The 21,406-nt window shown below is 42.7% G+C and overlaps 1 protein-coding gene across 1 annotated transcript in view; it reads right to left on the reverse strand.

Annotated features, from left to right (window-relative positions):
* The window catches only part of MDN1 (midasin AAA ATPase 1), a 94,196-nt gene that overhangs the window by 8,777 nt on the left and 64,013 nt on the right, over positions 1–21,406 (reverse strand). The window contains exons 73-92 of the mRNA XM_081857568.1: positions 20,920–21,115; positions 19,641–19,797; positions 19,361–19,507; positions 18,563–18,689; positions 17,601–17,706; positions 15,655–15,770; positions 14,894–15,349; positions 12,625–12,854; positions 11,454–11,594; positions 10,565–10,737; positions 10,234–10,395; positions 9,755–9,892; positions 8,901–9,042; positions 7,667–7,839; positions 6,480–6,620; positions 5,096–5,234; positions 3,797–4,092; positions 3,360–3,521; positions 2,269–2,370; positions 1,631–1,832 (exon numbers count right to left, since the gene is read on the reverse strand). Coding sequence (XP_081713694.1) covers positions 1,631–1,832; positions 2,269–2,370; positions 3,360–3,521; positions 3,797–4,092; positions 5,096–5,234; positions 6,480–6,620; positions 7,667–7,839; positions 8,901–9,042; positions 9,755–9,892; positions 10,234–10,395; positions 10,565–10,737; positions 11,454–11,594; positions 12,625–12,854; positions 14,894–15,349; positions 15,655–15,770; positions 17,601–17,706; positions 18,563–18,689; positions 19,361–19,507; positions 19,641–19,797; positions 20,920–21,115 — 3,506 coding nt within the window. The remainder of the gene's footprint in view (positions 1–1,630; positions 1,833–2,268; positions 2,371–3,359; positions 3,522–3,796; positions 4,093–5,095; positions 5,235–6,479; positions 6,621–7,666; positions 7,840–8,900; positions 9,043–9,754; positions 9,893–10,233; positions 10,396–10,564; positions 10,738–11,453; positions 11,595–12,624; positions 12,855–14,893; positions 15,350–15,654; positions 15,771–17,600; positions 17,707–18,562; positions 18,690–19,360; positions 19,508–19,640; positions 19,798–20,919; positions 21,116–21,406) is intronic.

Below are 21,406 nucleotides of genomic sequence, written 5' to 3' on the forward strand. Positions count from 1 at the left end.
TGACCCAATGCAAAAATCCTGAGGATCCATGTGGATCCATCCTTTGTAACCACGTTTTTACAGCACTGCATCCCTGGGCAACAGTGGGTGCGTGATTTTTTTGGTGCAGGCTGTAGCCATGGACATGCTATGTGATCTGATGGTGAATTTGGGGTGACCCAATGCAAAGATCCTGAGGATCCATGTGGATCCATGCTTTGTAACCATGTTTTTGCACCACTGCAGCCCCAGGCAACAGTGGGTGCGTGATTTTTTGGGTGCAGGCTGTAGCCATGGACATGTAATGTGATGTGATGGTGAATTTGGGGTGACCCAATGCAAAGATCCCGAGGATCCATGTGGATCCATGCTTTGTAACCACGTTTTTGCAGCACTGCAGCCCCAGCAACAGTGGGTGCATGATTTCTTTGGTGCAGGCTGTAGCCATGGACATGCTATGTGATCTGATGATGAATTTGGGGTGACCCAATGCAAAGATCCTGAGGATCCATGTGGATCCATGCTTTGTAACCATGTTTTTGCACCACTGCAGCCCCAGGCAACAGTGGTTGCGTGATTTTTTGGGTGCAGGCTGTAGCCATGGACATGTAATGTGATGTGACGGTGAATTTGGTGTGGCCCAATGCAAAGATCCTGAGGATCCATGCTTTGTAACCACGTTTCAAGTGGGGAGGGAAGGAAAAACACAGAAGGGACAAGGAGCACGAGAGGGGTGTGCAGAGAAGCAGCTGGCTAAGAATGCAGGAGAGGGGTTTAAAGGGAGGGAGGCAAGGAAAGCAAAAGTTTTCCCCCACCCAGCCACCCAAGCCAGCCCCCCCCCCCTCTCTCTCCCACCTGCATAAGCACGGAGAGGAATTAGAAGGAAGGACTGACCGATCCTTTCCTTTCCCCTCTGCTTGCCTGGGGGGGAGGGGATTTGCCTGCTCTTTGTTCCGTTTGAGCAAACAGCAACCGAAACAGAAGCGGGTGGGCAGTAAGACCCTGAGGCAGAATGCAGGAAAGCAACAGCTTCCTCTCTCAAGGAGCTCCCTCTTCCCTGATTTTTGCCCCTGCGCTCGGGAGGGTCGGCTCCAGGGACCACACATTCGCTCAATAACATGCACCGACATTTCCCCTTACTTTTTAGGAGAAAACATCTGCGTGTTATAGAGAGAAAAGTACGGTACTTCAGTTGCAGGAGATACTTAAAGCACTTTAGCTGCTATCTTAAACCAGGCTACCTACCACTGTACAATAAACCTTTGGGCAATAGTCCCACCCCCAAGTGTGTTGTCACCATGAGATAATGGACTGCAGCCTAGGCTAGAACGCTATAAAATACCTTCTTAGGGGTTTGTTTTTAAAGCTTCAACTGATTTAATGTGGAGAAATAAAACATGGCTGCCTATTAAGTTTAAAAATGAAGCCACGCAAAGCAAACTATAAGAGAGAAGCAAACGCAAGTTCCTTGAAAAATTCCTTATCTAAATATTTTTCCCAGCATTAAGTTATGCAAACCAAATCTAACATGTTTCATTGCTTTTATTTCAATAAAGAATGCGTGCTCATTTTCCTGTAAGCAGAGGTTTAGTGGTACAAAGGATTTAAAATTGTCTGCCCCTCTGACATCACTGTGCGAATGCTGGCATACCATAGGTCTGTGCATCGTAGGCTTCGCTGCCTTGCTTAATGTGCTCAAACGCATCAGCTTCTCCCATGTTTCGTTCTGGCTGAACGTGCTCCTGTTCTGCTTCGCTGCTGGATTCAACAGTTTTCAGCCGCTTGTGCACTTGTTGACTGTGATCCCCCGTTGAGCGCTCATTGTTGGCTTGGCCAGGCTTTCTCTTAAAACTCTGAAAAATGGGCAAGTACAGCAATGAAATTTCAATGAGGTTCGGAAAAACCAAAGTCAAGACTCAGAAGCTCGGTAACTTATCACACTGCCCACTAGAACAAACCTGCAGTATCAAACTAAAATCCTATCTAGGTAAGCATTTTGTTTTCACAGCAGACAGCCAGGTGCCTGTTTAAAACCCACAAGCAAAACATGAGTGCATTAGCAGCCTCTGATACTGGGGGAAATATAAACATCTTTTAAAAAAATGTGGGAAAATTTGCATTTAAATATGAATTTCTAAATGTACTCTCTCCAAAGATGTATTAAGAGCATTTGGGATGTACTACAGCTGCTGAGTAATTTCTGATCCAGGCATTAGTCCAGGAGGTGCAGAAAAGGTCATATAAAAAAGCTAGCTTATAATTTCTTTAATCTATGAAAGAATAAAAGACCTGTGTATTTTTCCTGCTCTGTTTCTGACTGGCCAGTCGTGCCATTAACTCAGATTCGTGTCCTTCTGACTGATCTGCATCAGCAGCTCCAGTTCCATGTTCCTGAAGAAAGACAGACAAACCACCAAAGTTAAGTCTTCTGCTAAAACGTAGAACACACAGTTCCACACTCATTTGAGAATAATGCAGTGTCTTCAAAACACAGAAGCATACCCGACTGAGCTTCTAAGAAGCAGCCTGGGTGTAAATTCTGACACGGCAGAAAACCCCAAGGCTAGTTAGTGAAACACGATCAATATGCTTCGACCACAGGGTTGGAAAAAATTCTTGGGGACAGCAGCAGGTAACAGAAGGGAGGAGAGGCTATTTCTGCCCATTTCCTTCTCCCCAATGCACATGCCTTGCAGTTCCCAGCACCCCAATATTAGTGCTGTAGATTCAGGGGACCTTCCAGAACAGTGTGGGAGTTGATATGGGGGTAGTAGCTCTGTTCCTGGGTGAGGAACCACTGGAGATAGGTGTACTATATGAAGTTTAGTCAAAGGACTCTGGCCTGAGTGGCAGGAAGAGTCAATGCACTCTTGGACACCTCTTGCACACCAGAGCCTGGGAAGGTAGCGTGGCAGATGCAAAAGGAAGGGTGAATCAACAAATGCTGCCTCTCTGCTTGCACTTAGGGTCACAGACTGCTCCTTGCATACGGCCATCACATATATTGTTCTCCTTTAGTATGAGACTGCCCCAGTGGGATCTGCGATTTGTGCACACGATTAACAACTGAGGGAATCAAGCAGCAGAAAACAGGGGCTGCTGGCTCTCTGTGTTACAGTCATATATATGAGCATCTCTTACGTCCATTTAAGCATACAGAATTAGCTTCTGGCTTAAGCAGTCCAGCTACTGAGATTTATTGGTGGTGGGGAGAGAGCAGGAAGACAGTTGTGTGCCCCAAAGCATTGTATTTACCCAGAGAGGAAAAATCAGCAGCAGCGAGACAACCCTAAAAGTTAAGTGCTTTAGAAGTCCCCCCCCCCGCCGCAAAGTATGTTCCACATAATACAAAAGGTACTGTGGGATTTCCCCCGCTTCACCTCTTTCGCCTGGTCCTTTTCAGAAGCAGTTCCGGCCAGCTCCACGGCTGTGTCGCTCTGCAGGTTCTCCTCTCCTGCCTGCCCGTAATTTTCATGTTCCATTCTCTCAACAGCATCAGGCAGCTCCTCGTCCTTGTCAGGGTTATCGATAGCCTCCTCTTCCTAAAGCAATTCAGATGAAGACATCAGTATGAGCATTCGTCAGGTGTGATGGGAGGGAGGGCCAGAAATGGTTTTGTACTACAGGAGATCTATTTGCTGTCCAAGAAAACCACAGCGCTACTACTACCATTTACTGGAATTTTAGCCTTAAAACTGTATACTATCTCTACATACACTAAGGTGCTGAGACTAAGATGTGTTTTTCACATGCCTCCTTGCAGGGGAACGCAAGGAGGCCATTTACTATTTTTTATTAATAAAAGAATAAGCGAAACCTGAGGATTAAGGCCTTGGTCAGGGATGCCCTTTTCTCCCTCTTTCTCAGGAGATTCACTCAGGTCTTCTGTTGGCTCCTCTGCTTCTTCCTCCATATTTGCCTCAGGATGCCCTGCGCTTTCCTCATCCTTTGTTTCTTCTTCCTCCATTTTATCTTCTCCTTCACCTTTATCTTCAGAGGACTCTTTCTCAGCTTGCGCAGGATCCTGACCATCCTCTCCCGTCTCTTCAGAATCCTTAATTTCTTTTTCGTCTACATCCATCGTCTTCTCCTCAATCTCAAAAGGATTTTCTCCTAAAGCAACACAAAAGACACACCTTTCAGAAGGCAGGCAGAATTCAGTTTTTTCTCCTACCGACTGGGCAGGTAGGAACAGAGATGAAGATTTACTAAGATTCCTAGATAATCCTTAAAAAAGAAAAGGTAAGGTACATTTAACTTGAACCTTTCCCTTGGTACAAGCATAGATTGTCAATATGTCAACGTACTGCAGTAATGGAAGTGCTGATATTATGTATTTCCAATGCCCAACTCTCTATATGGTATCAATCATGCAAACAATACACTACTTATTTGAAATAGGTGAAAGATTTGTTATATACACATATCAACATTTGTGGTACTGAACACCCTAAAATATGAAGAATTCATACAAACACACAGGCAAATGGCAGATATGCCCCATGAAACCAGAATTAGCCCACTGCTCCTTGGTCTATGCCCTGATGTGCATCTTACCACACTGTACAGTGTTTTAGTCCTGCAAATACAGGCGTGAGATTGACCTAGGGGCCACTAAACAATATAAGAATCTCTCTTTCAAACTGTGTGCCCCTGATTGGAATAGGAGAGGATCAGAAGATGACAGATACTTGAGACTAGAGAGCTATGGAAACCAACACTGATATAAATGGCCCAGGCACCTCAGAAGGTGGGACAAAACTGGTAAGATTCTTCCTAAGTTTCGAAGACAATCATAGCCTACTCCAAACCTGTGTGGAAAAGGCAACAGCCTCCCTACCACATGGAACTGGCTGAATTCCTTCCTCAATGCAAACACAATCAGATGCAGCAATTAATTCACAAACTTCCAATGGTTATAAGCACAAATGATCAAAATTATGACATCAATCCTTATTTTCCCCGAACAACAGGGACGACCCTTGTCTGAATCAGATTAAGGCGCTGTACCTCCACCCAGTCCCCAATTATAGCTAGACACTCAAGAGGCACCACAACTACGTAGTATTTTCTTTTCTTTATATCTGCTGATAAAGGAACACCTTGTGAGCCATACCTTCTTCTTCTTCCTTGTCCTCATCATCTTTCTCTCCGTCCTCTAGGTTCAGGTCCTGAGGAAGATCCAATGCCTCAGCTTCAGGCTGTTTCTCTTGATTTCCATGATAAGGGTCTACCTCGTTCTCATCATATTCACGCTGTTAAACAGAAAGAAGTGACACATCATACAAGGAATGGAGGCAGGAAGTTGGGGGGGAGGGCAGGGGGGGAACCTGTTGAGAGCCGTAGTAAAGTAACTCTTGAAGTTATCTTTAGATGAACCCCCAACAGAAAGGATGCCAAACTTCATTAAAGAGGCCTAGTTTCCTAGAATAATATTTATTTATTTCTTTATACCCCGCCCTCCCCAACCAAAACAGGGCTCAGAGTGGCTAACATCAAATGTATAACACATTAACATCAAATCAGGCAATGAATTAAAATACATCCTAAAATCAGATCAGGATCAAAATAAATCCAATCAGGTGGCAACCCACAGATTAGGGTTGGGGACCTTAAATACGCACCAGTTAATTAATTAATTAATTAATTAATTAATAATAATTTATTATTTATACCCTGCCCATCTGGCTGGGTTTCCCCAGCCACTCTGAGCGGCTTCCAACAAAAGATTAAAAATACATTAAAACATCAGTCATTAAAAACTTCCCTAAACAGGGTTGCCTTCAGATGTCTTCTAAATATCAGATAGTAGTTGTTTTTTTACATCTGATGGGAGGGTGTTCTGCAGGGCGGGCGCCACTACTGAGAAGGCCCTCTGCCTGGTTCCCTGTACCTTCGCTTCTTGGGAGTGAGGGAACCGCCAGAAGGCCCTCGGCACCAGACCTCAGTGTCTGGGTTGAACAATGGGGGTGGAGACACTCAATCAGGTATACTGGGCTAAGGCCATTTAGGGCTTTAAAAGAATGAAAGCTGTCCTCCATATCTACAGCAATATTTACCTTAGAAAGAAAACTCCCATCAACCAGAAAGGCCAACGGTCAGGGAGGACTGGAGTGGTAGTTAAAACAATGTCCACTTCTACCTGCAGTTAGTAGTTCCAGAGAATAGTATCGGATAATTGCTTGCTGGCCCCCTGGCAGCTATGCTGTTTGGTCCCACATGGCACCACCTTGTTCCCTGCTCTGTTTTAACATCCATATGAAGTGGCTGAGTGTGGTCATTAGGAGCTTTGGAATGAAGTGCCATCAGTATGTTGATGCACAAACACAAAGGAGAGGGCCCCAAAATACACAAAAACCACAAAGACAATGGGACCATGAACCATTTAAGAAGGAGCAGGTGTTATAAAAATACTTTGGAAACACATGTTGCTCAAGGTCAGTTGAAATAAATGGTAGTTATATAAATGTAGCTTTCTGCAGCAAACTTGCTCTCATTACCTCATCTATTTGCTCATGGACTTTCTCTTTGGTTTCACCACCATCTGGTTGATTCTCTTCTTCTTCGTCTTTGGGAGATTTCTTATCATTTTTGTTATCAACATCCATGTTGTCATCTTTTGCCACAAGTTCTGAATCGCCCTAAGTTGTTCAAGGAAAATAGCCATGGAACCATTTCATTGTACATCCTGCTAACATTGGTGTATATACAGTTCTGTTGGCTCTGTTACAGTCAAGCCACAGGGAACATTCAAGACGTTTTGAGACAAATGGCTACTTTATCAAAACACTCTACTTATTACATTAAAGGCAGCGGCACACTAACAGCTTTTTGTGTGTGTAAGCCCAGGGCATTGCCCACAGCAAATGTGCAAAGGGTGGATGATAGACATATGACTGTGTACATTTGCCTAGAAGCTTAACCAGAGCAGGGTTCTCAGGCAGGTGCACGCAGTTGTTTAAACTACCTGCATAATGTTATGCGTGTATAACCTTGTGCGTTTTTTCTAAGTCAAGGATAGTCAACGTGGGGCCCTCCAGATATAGCTGGGCTGCAACTTCCATCATTCCTGACCATTGGCTACGTTGGTTGAGGCTGATGGGAGTTCAGAGTTCAATGACATCTAAAGGGCAACATCCTAGCTACCAGTCTACTTGAGGAAACATGGTTGCACATTTTGGATCCCAAAATATATTAGACAACAGTTGTTTTACAGGAATTGTGTATTATGAAGATTAAGTAGGCGTTTTATCTGCTCCTTGTCACTCTATGGATGGATATCCGATTAAAAAACAGCAACCCCTAAGGTCGCTATTTCCTTTCATAGGAAAGCAGATGCCTAAAACTAGGGATGTAACATAAAAGGCTCTGGATTTGGTAGCCTCTGTTGATATTTACACCTTGAGGAGTGGACGATTTTGAAGCACTGCCTCCTCAGCCACTCTTTGTGGGTGGCAAGTTCCATATGGAGAGAGGCATCTTCAAAAAAAGGTAGACAGCAGGCTAGCTTACCTCTTACTGATTTTATGAAATCCAAGCCAGGCTTCTCAATAATCCAATTCTTAAAAGGGAGTCTCACAAAAAATTGAGACACTAATCTCTGTATTGTATTTCATATACTGTACCATGCAATTAAAAAGTTGTACAATACTTCCACCTTGGACCACATTTTTATTTACGTTTTTACCTCATCCATTCCTGGTCCCGTTTCTGTTATATTATCATCCTCATTATCACTCTCATCATCTTCCTCATCATCGTTGTCATCTCCCCAAAGCCTCTCATCCAATTTGTCAGCTTCAGCCTCTCCGAGATTTCCCATCTGTTTGTCTAACTCTTCGTCAGATTTGTCGTCTTCTTCTGTATAAGGCAACACGGCTGGTTTTGCATCATCCTCTTTATAAGGTACCAGAACTCAGTGCATAGAGGACACACGGCCTTTCACAAACTTTCAAGATGAATCCCACAAGTATAGTGACATCACAGGGTAGCAATGCACACGTTCTGCTGGCAGGGACTAGACTAGGGTGACAGCCTAAAACCATTCAGCTGCTCTGCATCAAACAGAGGACACCTACATGAGTACAGTAAGCCTGCAACTTATGTGCATTTAACTTGCTCACATTCAGCTTCGTTCACCTGGCAATTATTATTATTTTTAAGTAAAAAGTGGGCAGAAAGGGGGTGGGTATCCAGGAAAAGAGACTCTGACAATCCCACCTGCCATTGAACCCAATGTGTTTTGACTATTTGTGATTTTGGTTTTAGATGCATTCCCCAGAATGTAACCCCTGAGTAAGTTGAGGGCTTACTGTACTATATCACAAGAAGTGTCTCTCTTGAAATTGTTTCAACACATTTGGCGAGTTTATCAGAAATGAGAATTATGAACATGTGAACAGAATGTATATTCTCGTATATTCTTATTCAGATTTCTCCAAGGGTCTGTCACAGTTTGAAATTAACAGTAATGTCATGAAAACTTTTTGGTAAGATTCCCCCATTGCTCACCCAATTGTTCTATCCCACTTAGAATAACACGCTACACACAGACATGATATAGCTGGACTTCTGCGGCATTTAGAAATGTTACAATTAAGGGTTTTCCTAATTTATAAGTTATAGATGCTTCCCGCTCCAATTACAGTCATTAATCAGGAAGAGCTCCTAACCACACAAGGATTAATTTAATAAGAGAGCAGCAGCATTACCATTTTCACAAATACTGAACTCTGCCAGATTTTGCCACAGAAGGACCTCAAGCTGCTGGAATCACACTTAATGTTAATTCTGTGCAAGTACTTCCATTGCATGCCAATGTTTGCACAAAAAGCCCACAAAGAAAATGTTTAGCGTTCCCACCTGTACTGGCATATAACAGGACAGGCAAATCTACAATTGTCACAGTACAAGGCACATACCTTGGTTTTCTTGCTCCCCGTCATAGGTTTTTCCTTCGAAATCATCTGACATTTCAATTGCATTGTCCTCTCCTTCAATACCTGGTTTGGATTCTGGGTCTTCATCCTCCTTTTCTTGACCCTTCTGGTAAGTATCTTCTACCTGGGATATTTAACCAAAGATTATTCCAGCTTTTAATGAATCATTAGCTTCATCCCCACCATTATCTCAGCAATGCAGTTTTATTACTGAATAAAATCTAACTGCTCAACCCCAGCAGGATAGAACTGCTTTAAGAATACAAGGCATTTTTCTTCTTTAGGAGTAAGAAGCAGATGGCTTGGGGGGCGGGAATGAAAGTTACTATGAAACCTATTAAACTATATGAAAGTAACAGCAGAGTCCAACCCCCAAGGTCTGTTGGGATGAGAAATTCTGAATTCAGAGGAACTTGGGGCTTTCTTGGCTGACTTTCAACTAAACTGTAACGATGTCAGTGCAATTCCCTCACCCCCTACTCAGCCAGACAATCTTAAACCAGCCTAAGTCCTGAAAAGGGGCATTCCAGGGGAGTGGCGGGAAAGGACAAGGAGAGACTTATAGCTATTCCAAAGTCTGTTCAGCTAGATCATGTGACCTAGGGCCTAATCCTCAAAACTCAAGCCCATAATTGCCTGCCAACACAGCCAACAGTAGCCCCTCCCAGCCACTCCAAAACAGGGTGTGGAATGGGGTTACTTGCACTGGTGAAATTTACATTGGCTTACTATAGTTAAGAATGTGCTTTAACTTATTTATGAACAGATACACTACAATCAAGGCTTGAATCATGGCTACTCTGGAGCCTCTGCCTCAAATCCCACTTGGCACGTACCTGCTCTTCGCTTTCTATCTTGTCACTCACATCCTTTTTGCCTTCCCCTTCTCCAATGCCACCTCCTTCGTAATCATGGAATTCTGTTCCTCCTTCTCCTCCAGCATCTTCCATTAGCTCTTTTGGTAAACAAAACCCCTAATAATAATAGCAGTAGTAGTAGTAAGTTTTAACATTTTAGACAGATTTTAGCACTCATCAAAACAATTAAGCTTCCAAAGGACAGATTATACACAGACTTGTATCTATCTATCTATCTATCTATCTATCTATCTATCTATCTATCTATCTATCTATCTATCTACATGCACACAAATAAAGTACTATGAAGCCAAAGATAAAGAGTTCATTCAACACACTGGCAAACATCTTGCTTTTGCTGTGGCTTTCTTTAAACAAGCTTTATTCACAACTCCAGATATCTCAGAATTCTATCCCCTTTCCCCAATCCACTGAGAGGGTAAACTAGAATTTCTTACCTTCCGGGCCAGTTCTGTAAATATGTTAGCTAGAACACAGAGCAATTTCCCAGTGCTCCTATGTGTAGCCAAGGTAACAGTGAGGTAGAAGAGGATGATATTGGAATATTTGTAAAGTATTGGCATTAGACGCACCAGTAAGTGGCAGGATTGATTGAAAAGCTGTAGACACAAAATAAAACCAATGTTCATTAAAAATGTAGGGGCTTCCCTGCCCCCACCAAGACAAAACAAGAAGTTTCTAAGTGACCTTACAATTTCTCTCTGCTATTCTGCCTTTTACAGAAAGTCTAGAAATTCACATTCAAAGCCTCCTCCAGCTGGATTTTACCTTGCACTTGTATTCGGTGTAATCCTCGCCATAGGATTTTAGTCGCTCCAGGAGTTCTGAAATAACCGAAATGATTTTCTGCACATGCAGAGAATTCACATCTGCACAGATGTCTTCATCCAAGAGTTTAGTTAAATGCCCTGCCTTTAGCCTGTCAACCAAGGATTCTTCCCCTTGAGTAAGAAAAGGGAAAAGGGAAAAGACTGAAGACTCAATTCATCCTTAATCAGAAAAGGTTTGGGTAAACATTTTTACCCAATGAAAATGTTGCCTTTGTACAGTAGGCTAGTTTCTACACACACTTCCGTCTTTCATCCAGGCAAGAAAAAGGCCGTATCAGAGTTCAAGGACATATTCAAGCCAGGCAAAAAAATTCAAGGAAAGTATGAAGCAGGGCTAGTGAGGGCCTGGGGAGGGGGTGTGTGGCTGGGAAGGGGTTGTGTTGTGGGCTAAACAGAGAGGCCTGGAGGTACACATTTGATCCCCATGCCTAAGGTTCCCCACTCCTGCCCTAGAGCACCATGGTGTGTTGCAAGATCCAGGAGGAACCAGATGCCCAAGAGAACTGTACTGATTGCCCTTCACTGACAAGGGGCCTTGGCACTATTGCCAGTTCTCTCTACCCTCCAGTGTGGTGTAGCGGCTAGAATTCCACAAGTCTCTTGGGTGTGTGTGCATTCAGGAGGAGACGGCTATAGCAAGTCCAAATTTCACAATTTCACTGTGGCAATCATATTTAGAACATCCACCTCTGACCCTGAAACAAAGACCTAATTTGCCAGGATATATGTTGTGTTCAGTTACACACACACACACACACACACACACACAGAATATTTCTGAAAGTATAAAGAGTGCTTCAGAGAAAAGGACAAAAGTTAAGACTCACCATCCTCCTTCTGGGAGGTGTTGTCTTCTTTTACCTTTTTCCTTTCTACCAAACACTGAATTGCACCCAGGATAGCTTGGATTGCAAGCTCTACTTGTTCTGAGTAGAGTTCTACAAATCCATCATCTGACTTTTGGTTCCCTTTGGAAATACAGGAGAAATGTTAGTGGGGAAGACATCTGATTTCGAAAGCAGCAACCACTTTGATTGAGGGTTTTGTTTTGTTTTTGCAATCAAGTGGTGCATAATAAATTTTATGAAATAAATAAATTATACGACACAAACAACTTGCAGTTCTAAGCCACAATAACAAATTAAACTTTAAAAAGAAAGGCATAGTGCTTAAAAACCTGAAATAAGGATAACTATTAAGACTTTGGCATGATGGTTGGGCTTCATAAAACTAGAGTCTCCCCAATGTTAAAACCTGGAGAATTCCCAGTTCGCCACCTAATTTAAAATTTGACATACTCCATTACTCCAAGAGGTATATATGCTTTGCCTCAGTTATCTCACAGAACTAAAGTCTGACATCTGTCTTGCAAATGGAAGATAGTGCGAATAATATTGCCTCTTAGCCTCTCACCAGCCCTTGGCCCAATCAGGGCTCAGAAATGAGACTGAATTTTCAGGCAGTGCTGCTGCTAGGATTTTCCTCAAGTCAAGTCAGGTCAAATCAATGAATCCTTAATCCCCTTGCAATGTTGCCACTGCTATACTTATTCCAGTTCATTTCATAATGCATTAACAAGACTCGGCTAAAGACATGCAGCGGCATGAAAACAAATGTCCAACTTTTAATGAGAAAACAAGCTTTGTAGCATCAGATACTAGGAACAGAGGTCCCAGGAAGTATCCAACAACAACTTGCAAGAAATAAACAAAACGCCAACTCCCACCAAAGTACAGCTGCTAGGATTTTGACATGCTACATTAAACAAAACGTTGAACATTATTTTGAATGCTTCAATACTCTCCGTACAGTTACATAGGACTGCCTCTTTGAACTCTGCAAGACTTGGTTCTCAGTAAGCATGCTTAGGATCCTAATAAAATCATGATCTAATTTTACTGCCCTTAGTCACAGATGCAAATATCCAAAGGAGATAACAGAATAATACTTAAATCAACTGCTTTATTGGTTGAAAGATTAAAAGGAACATGTCTTTACCATTACAGTGTGAAATTGAACTGAAGAGCTGTGTCTTCCAAATTGCAAAGTCATCCACACTTCTATTAATTTCTCCTTGGATGTACACAAGACTTCTGATTAATGCCATCCGTGTTGAAACTTGATTGGCTTCCATCTCAGGTAGGACAAAGAAAGACTCTATATCTTGCAGCTGGGTTGAAACCTTCAGCAAACATTCTATTCCTGAAGAGCATACTTCAAAGCTTTTCCTGTAAGACAAAAGCAATCACAGCTCACTTTAACGAGCCACGTTTTAGCCTGCACATTTGCTTTTGAGAAAGAGTGGGTTTGGGGTTAACACAAAACATCGCTTCTATTGGACTTACTGGTAATCAGAAAAACAAGCTAAGATTCAATTGTGATACTAAAAACATAACATGGTTTTACCAGAAGGTTTGGAAATTGTCTTACATGAATGGAAAAGGAAATTCAGCTTGCATAAGGTAGTCCTGCAGATTTCCTTCAGTTTCTTTAGCCTGTACCTCCACCCTTAAAACATGTTCTATGATACAAAGAGGCACTACACTGTTTAAACCACACACTTTACTGGAAGTTGCAGATTTGTTCTTTTTTGATTCTGTACAAGTCTTACGCAAGTTGGAGGATGGATGGCGGCTAACAGATTGAGGTTGAATCCTGACAAGACAGAAGTACTGTTTTTGGGGAAAGGAGGCGGGCAGGTGTGGAAGACTCCCTGGTCCTGAATGGGGTAACTGTGCCCCTGAAGGACCAGGTGTGCAGCTGGGAGTCATTTTGGACTCACGGCTGTCCATGGAGGCACAGGTCAATTCAGTGTCCAGGGCAGCTGTTTACCAGCTCTGTCTGGTACGTAGGCTGAGACCCTATCTGCCCACTGTCTCATCAGAGTGGTGCATGCTCTAGTTATCTCTCGCTTGGACTACTGCAATGTGCTCTATGTGGGGTTACCTTTGAAGGTGACCTGGAAATTACAACTAATCCAGAATGCGGCAGCCAGACTGGTGACTGGGAAAGGCTGCCGAGACCACATAACACTTGTCTTGAAAGACCTACATTGGCTCCCAGTATGTTTCCGAGCACAATTCAAAGTGTTGGTGCTGATCTTTAAAGCCCTAAACGGCCTCGGTCCAGTATACCTGAGAGAACGTCTCCACCCCCATCGTTCTGACTGGACACCGAGGTCCAGCACCGAGGGCCTTCTGGCAGTTTCCTCACTGCGAGAAGCGAAGTTACAGGGAACCAGGCAGAGGGCCTTCTCGGTAGTGGCACCCACCCTGTGGAACGCCCTCCCACCTGATGTCAAAGAGAAAAACAACTACCGGACTTTTAGAAGACATCTGAAGGCAGCCTTGTTTAGGGAAGTTTTTAATGACTGATGTTTTAATGTATTTTTAATCTTTTGTTGGAAGCTGCCCAGAGTGTCTGGGGAAACCCAGCCAGATAGGCAGGGTATAAATAATAAATTATTATTATTGTATTATTATAAGTGTTACTTATTGAGCATTTCAGTTAATTCAAATTATATTAAAATACAAATGTAAAAGAAAAGGAGGTTATTGGATTGTTGCTTTTATTTTGATAATGTATTTTGTGGTTTTATATTTTGATTTTATTCTGTGAACCACCCTGAAACCTCTGGGCATATAAATTCTAATAATGATGATGATGATGATGATGATGATGATGATAATAATAGGATAACCACTGGAACAAATACAGAAATAAGACATAAGCATTAAGATGGTAGGTGAGAAGAGTCCCTAACTGGCCTAACAGTTGTCTGGGTTTCCAAGAATTATTTAGTCCAATGAAGTTTATTATTTGTTTAGGAATACCAGTTTATAGACACACACGTCTCTGCAATTTACTAGAATTTCTCAACTCACAGTGGCCTAGTTCATATGTAATGCTGAAGCACAGTTAATGCTTTTGATTATGTCCTCTGAAATGTAAGGGGCGTATCACCCAGTCAAGGAGTGCTAAGCTTCCTCTGTGCACTTCCTCCAAAAGTGCAGGCATAACTCTCCCCCAAGGCACTTAAGCTTAGATACAGCATGTGTCTTGATATTCGGCAGTGTAGAGGACTGTTTCGTGCCTCCATGGCTGGGCCACCAACTTCAGCAGCGCCAATCATTTATTTGGGATATAATGGGGGCTGACTGCAGGCCCCATTTTGAACAATGCAGTCAATAAAGTCACAGTCTTACAGATTAGGGTGCATGAAGGCTGCAGGAGTGAAACTGTTTTCTCCCCGTAGTACTTTACTTACCAGGAATGGAAGAGTGTCTCACAAGACAGTTGTCTGATTCTGTCCACATCCGATTTTACTGCCTTAACCTCCAGCAGCATCTCTTTCACGTCTGAAATTAGCTTCTGAAACAACGGGTCATGCTTTCGCATCTTGCATCCAGCGGGCAGCTGATCTGCAGCTATGGGAGTGGAATATTGTAGCTCTGGAGGGTTAAAACCAGGCATGGACTTCAGAACACAAGGGGAATTCAGTTCAGTTGCTTCAGTCTCTGCCCTGGAAGCATTCAAGGACTGGCCTTTAGGACAGCACTCCATAAACCAGGACAGCTGCTCCAGGACCACCACACACTGCATTGAAAGGTATTGCAGTCTATCGGTCCACTGTTGAACACCGTCTTGAGGAGGAAACGCCACTTCATATTCACAAGCAGGGTTTAACCGGGCATCAATCTCCTGCACGCAGCTCAGAAGATTCCTGTAGGAAATTTACAAGGTTAAGAGATCTGCTTATAATAATACTATCGGTACACCTCAGTCAGTATATAGTGGATCAGGGCAATTTCCAAACGCTGCAGCTTTTACGGAAAGTTTATTTATTTATCTGGCAATGCCTCTTCCTTGTATGAACAGAGGATAGAGAATGTGCGTAGAAATGTACTGTGGGTTTACGTTTTGCACTATTATTGAAGTATACAGTCTGCCTCTCTGTTTTTTTGAGTCAGAATGCTTTCCTTTCTCAAATGAGCTAAAGAAGTACGCAGAAAACCAAAGTCCAAATACCTCAGGATAATCCACTGCTCAGTCAAGGCGGTGAGGGAGCTCCTCTGCTTGACAAGCATCTTCATAAGGTGTGCTGTGAATCCTTTGCATCGCTCAACGGTGCCCAGTCCAATTTCCTGCAGTGTAACAAGGTAGCACTTTTCACTCCTGTGTAATGATTGCCATAATAATGTGCCCCCCCCGCCCCACTGCTACTAGGCAAATGCATGGAACTCTGCCTACGCCTTGACAATGAAAGATGCATGGAATGAGCACAAACTACTGTGCAGCCCACTCTAACGTTATGCTTGTTCACTCAAAACTAACTTCCACTATATTCAAAGGTGCTTATGCCCAGGTAAATGTGCACTGGATTACAGCCTTTGGACAATTTTCAGGCAAGTAACATACCCAGAAAACCAGATTTGAAAGCCTATGCATAAAAAGATTAAAATAGCACAAACTCGCTTTGAAAACAATTTCCTATCGTAGCAACTTTAATGACAGTTTTAAGAGCTGTGGATGATCAGGACTGAATGTGCTAAATCAAGGAGGAAAGCAAGATCCCCACAACATTCCAGCTGTGGAATGGTCTCCCCAGAGAGATATGTCCAGCACCATCCCTATCAACCTTTAGGTGCCACTTGAAGTAGCCAGGTGAAGATGCTACTAAGCACCTAGGCATTTTACTCATAACTGGTGTTTATGTTGTACTCTCAAGCAACGTATTTTTATGTTGTGAACCACCCTGTGAAGGGCAGTATACAAATTTAATAGATAACGATAACAGCAGCAGCAATTCATGTGTTAGTAGGATGTGTCCTTTTTATGCTATGAGGACTAGAGCTGTCAGTAAATGCCTAGGTAGGTGAAATGCTTGTCCTCTGATTAGCTATTTTATATGCTACCATTTTTATTTTACATCAATGTCACCTCCACTTTCTCCAAGGTATACAGTGGTACCTCATTTTTTGAACGTAATCCGCTCCGGAAGACTTCTGGAACGTTCAAAAACTGAAAACTCATTGCCAACAGTGAGGTCTCAGGATCTTGCACTCAGCGGAAGCCGCGTGGCATATTCGACTTCCAAGACGTGTTTGAAAACCAAAGCATTTACTTCCACGTTTACGACGTTCGAAAACCGAAATGTTCATCAACAGAGACATTCGAAAACCAAGGTATCACTGTATATGAAATTGGAAAGTGAACCTGACTCAATCCTACAATTTAGTGACTTGCCAAGGATTTCTGAATATGTCAAGGTTTGCAACTGGGTACATTTGAAAAGAAATATGATACATAAGTGACAAGTCTAGGTAGATTTACTGGTAGTTTACCTCTATTTATCTGCTCAACAACTACAATGTAGGCAGGTATAAACAGGGCTGAGAAAAAAACTATGTTGATTCGGAATAAAAAGCCAAATGCTTAGATGATGAATGATCCTGTCTTGCCTATTCAAATACAGATAGGTAGCCGTGTTGGTCTGCCATGGTCAAAACAAAATAAAAAAATTCCTTCCAGTAGCACCTTAAAGACCAACTGAGTTAGTTCTAGGTATGAGCTTTCGTGTGCATGCACACTTCTTCAGATACACACATCTGTTATGTGTATCTTCAGATACACACATCTGTGTATCTGTAGTTGTGAGCTACTTCGGGCACAATTTCTGTGGAAGTGGCATACCAATAAACAGACGAGGTAACGGTAAGACGTTCCAGAAGTCTTCCGGAGCGGATTACGTTCAAAAAATGAGGTACCACTGTATACCTTGGAGAAAGTGGAGGTGACATCTGAAGAAGTGTATCTGAAGAAGTGTGCATGCACACGAAAGCTCATACCTAGAACTAACTCAGTTGGTCTTTAAGGTGCTACTGGAAGGAATTTTTTTATTTTGTTTTGCCTATTCAAAGCTTTTAAAAGGAGAAGATTTGAAAGAAATCTCTAGTACTGAAGCTACTGTTTACCTTTGAAGGTGCCAATAATGCTGTCTGAAGCCCACAGTGGCGTGCGAGAGACTGATAGAAGTATTTCTGGCAACCATCCCAGGACGAAGAGATCTCAGAGAGCAACCTGGAAAGCGTAAGACTTTTGTTCATGCGAGACAAAAATAAATAAATAAGCAATTTCAAAGCCTTTCTATGACCACACAAACACAAAACGTGCATCAGTTCGGCTTACCCATGCTTTTAGGCAGTCTTAACCGGCTTTACATTGCCTGCTTAAGGTATCAGTTTGGTAACTGATACTCCCGACGCTGTAATGCGTTTTTACTTAAGGCAATATCTGGATGTTTTTGCTCTGCTGGTTCCAGAAAATATCACGTTACACAATTTGCAAGTCGCTCCTTAAAATGAAAACCGAATGAACCAAGGGCCAAACTAGATTCACCATTTGTCACCTTTGCAGAGCTGATTTTCCTTTGCAGCTGGTGGGAGGGAGGGCTCAAAGATGGAGGGATGTATTTGTCCTCCACCCCATGGTCCTGATCAGAATCGGGATCCCTTCTATGTCTGCTGTTTGCAAGGGGAAGAAAGCAGCCACTGGCACAAATGGCGACTTTTCTCCCACTACTAACAGGAGGGAAGCCACAACTCTTAACAGGGCTAAATGGTTCAAGTCTCCCACACAACAGTTACTTTTCTATTTCTTTAGGTTTTTAGGATAACCTAATTTATTTGCATCGTTGTTGTGCAATGTTATGTGCATTGATTTTTTCGTCCTTAATAATTTTGATTATTTATAAAGGTTTCTAACAGGTGCATAACAAATATTGTGTATCTGTTATGTTGTGAGCTACTTCGGGCACAATTTCTGTGGAAGTGGCATACCAATAAACAGACGAGGTAACGGTAATACTGGATTGAAAAACCCCAATTAGATACTTTTGGAGGTCAAAACTGTAGCTGCGGAAACAGAAAATACATACGTTGCGTCCAGCTTCTGTGTGCAGTTAACCAAGGCTAATGCACTGCTTAAATTCAATGGGTGAAGGAAAAGCAGGTCCTGGGAAGTTTTTGAACGAGACCAAGCAAGACCTTTGCGATATGACAACCCTGGGAAGATATTTAAAATACATTTAACTTTAATTTTTCTTTTTGAAATAAACAACATGGATTTTTTTTTTTAGTGAGTCCATTCAGTCATGCCTTTTCCTCTCCAACACCTAAGTGATGATGGCTGATACAGATGATTCTGAGAATTTAGCTTTAGTGGTTGAAAGGAGCAGAGAAAACAAGCGGCTATAACTAACCAGCAAGAATTGCTTTCAGAGCTAGTGTGGAGACCAGGATTCAATTCCCACTGGGCCACAAAGCTCACCAGGGGACCTTGGGCCAGGCACCAGGGTGGGGGTGGGGGACTATGTATGCCACCTTGAGCTCCTTGGGATAGAAAGGTAGGATATAAATGCAATAAATAAATAATGAAAAGGTTCTGGACCTTATCCTTTCTGTGTGCACGGCTACAAAGCTGTGCATTAGAGAATGTGTGTGTCAAGAGGAGTGCAGTAAAAATTCATTCCACATTTCCAATTAGTATTCATTCTAACCCAATTGTATTACCTACCTCCCAGCTATTATCATTTGGTACACTATACATGTGCCTATGGAGATAAATCATGGGCAGTGCCAAACACATGGCACTTTGCTAATTTGAGGAGTGGGAGTGACTACTACTTATATTTTGTTCGTTGTCTCCAAAGAGTAGTAGTTCCAGCTCCTCTTACCTGTATTAGCAAGGTTTTTAAAGAGCTCTGTTAGGGCCCTCTGCTTCTGCACGAGTAAATGTTTGGCCTCAGACTTCTGCTTTTCCTTGTCTGCAGCTGGATTTAAAGACATATGCTGCAGCTCATGGGAAGAGGAAATTACGTCACCTGTAAAAAGGAGGAGCGCAGCAGAAAGCAATCTTACAATCTATTAATTTCAGCACGTCCACTCAAACCCAGCAATTCTTAAGAAAAACCAATTACCTTCCTGTTGAATGTTACGCTGTAATAAAAGTTTTACCTGTGAAATTGTCAAGGCTCTCCACCAGATCTAAGAACGAGTTGTTCTTCACTAGAGATGTACATATCTTCTCCATCCGCTTCGTAAGTTTGGGTAAGCGGCCCTGAAGGGACTCTGGGTGAAAAATGTCTCCCTGGATATCCTCTAAATGAGCAGCCTGCGGGGGAAACGTTCACAACAGGCAAAAGTCCAGGTGATTGAAATCCTTGTGCTTCTGGTAAGACTTACGGGCCCTATCAGTACCAACTAGCCTAGAGAGTGAAGAATGGGGCTTCAAACCTAATGGAGGGTAGCCATTGGGCCCTTTGGTCAGCTTCCCAAGGCGTCTGGCTGGTCACTACTGACGAAGGAAATGCCTGTGCCTGTGGTCTTGGCCTATAATAACAAACCTGTGGTCTTGGCCTATAATAACAACCATATTACTGGGTCACTGGGTACTTACTGTGAGATGACAGAAGTCAGCCACAGAGGGTTATGTCGCATCCTACTAGCCTAGACAGGAAAATTCTATTGCAAACTTGAATGCAACCACACCCCTTTCCAGGAGCTTCTCCAGTTTCAGTTTCACAGAGAAGCTTGAAAGGATGTCCCTGGAAGCCTTGGAGTCCTAACTGATAAGTAAAAAAATAGCAACCAGGACTTTTGTCACCTTTCCAGTTATACCAGATAACAGACAGATGAATAAGGCAGAGAGAGGAAACGCAGCCATCAGCAGCCTAAGAATGCATGCAGGGCGTAGTCCTCTCACTCATCAGAAAAAGATCCTTCTCAGAAAGTACCCAATGACCAGAGAAGAAAGCAGTTGGCAGGACCCTCTGTAAGAAGGCTGCCTCTATTTTGTAATCTTGGGCTGCCCTGAAGAGAGGGAGAAAAAAGAAGTGCGAGTTCGAAGGTAGGGGGAAAGTTCAAAGCACAGGATGGAGGAGAAAGGGCTTCCGCTAGTCTCAATAAGCAAAATAAACTTGAAAAAGTTAGGGGAGGATACAGCCTACCGATTTGCAAAAGAGTTTTCCTGTCTAGCCTATTAGGGTGTGATGTAACCCCTCTGGGATTGGCTCCTGTGTCCATCAGGGAAAAACACACACTTGGTCACCTCTCAATGAAACACTAGGATGGCACTGAGAACAAAGTTTATGTTCCTGTTTCACTGTTATCATTTCAAACATTTTGTCATATCACGGTTACAACTAAGAGTGTTCCAATATGCAGCAAGGGAATCCAGCACTCAGGTTAAGAATGCCTACCATTCTATCTGAACGCAAATGAGAACTCCAGATACCTGAGCAGAATGGGACCTAGCAGTCAGTTTTTTTCTTAATATGTTGTTCAGGCTCTGAATTTTAGTTTCTTGGTTGCCCAATGTCTCTGCTTCCTGCAAAGAAGCAAGTTGCTCTTCTTTTGCTGTTTCCACCAAGGCAGAACGGCAGGGTTCATTGAGAGCAGCTTCAAATTTCTTCATAAACTTGAAGAGCGTCCTAAAACCCAGGAAAAGACAGGGATGAAAACAAGGACCATCAATTTGGGTGAGCGCTCAAGCTCCACGGCAACATGGTTAAAGGGGACTTAAAAAGTTAAAAATCCACTTTGAGTGTATGCATATTAAGGTATCCAATGCAGTTATGGCAAAGCAGTATATCCTCAGTCACCACTATGCTATGGGAGTGCCAAAAGAAGAGGATCCGGATACCAATATTGCATGTTAGACACATGCAGGACAGTAAGACAGATACTTTAACCCAAGCAAAATTTAACACTATACTGGTAGC

The sequence above is a fragment of the Podarcis erhardii genome (genome assembly GCF_964252035.2).
Source record: "Podarcis erhardii genome assembly, chromosome: 3".
NCBI lineage: Eukaryota > Metazoa > Chordata > Lepidosauria > Squamata > Lacertidae > Podarcis > Podarcis erhardii.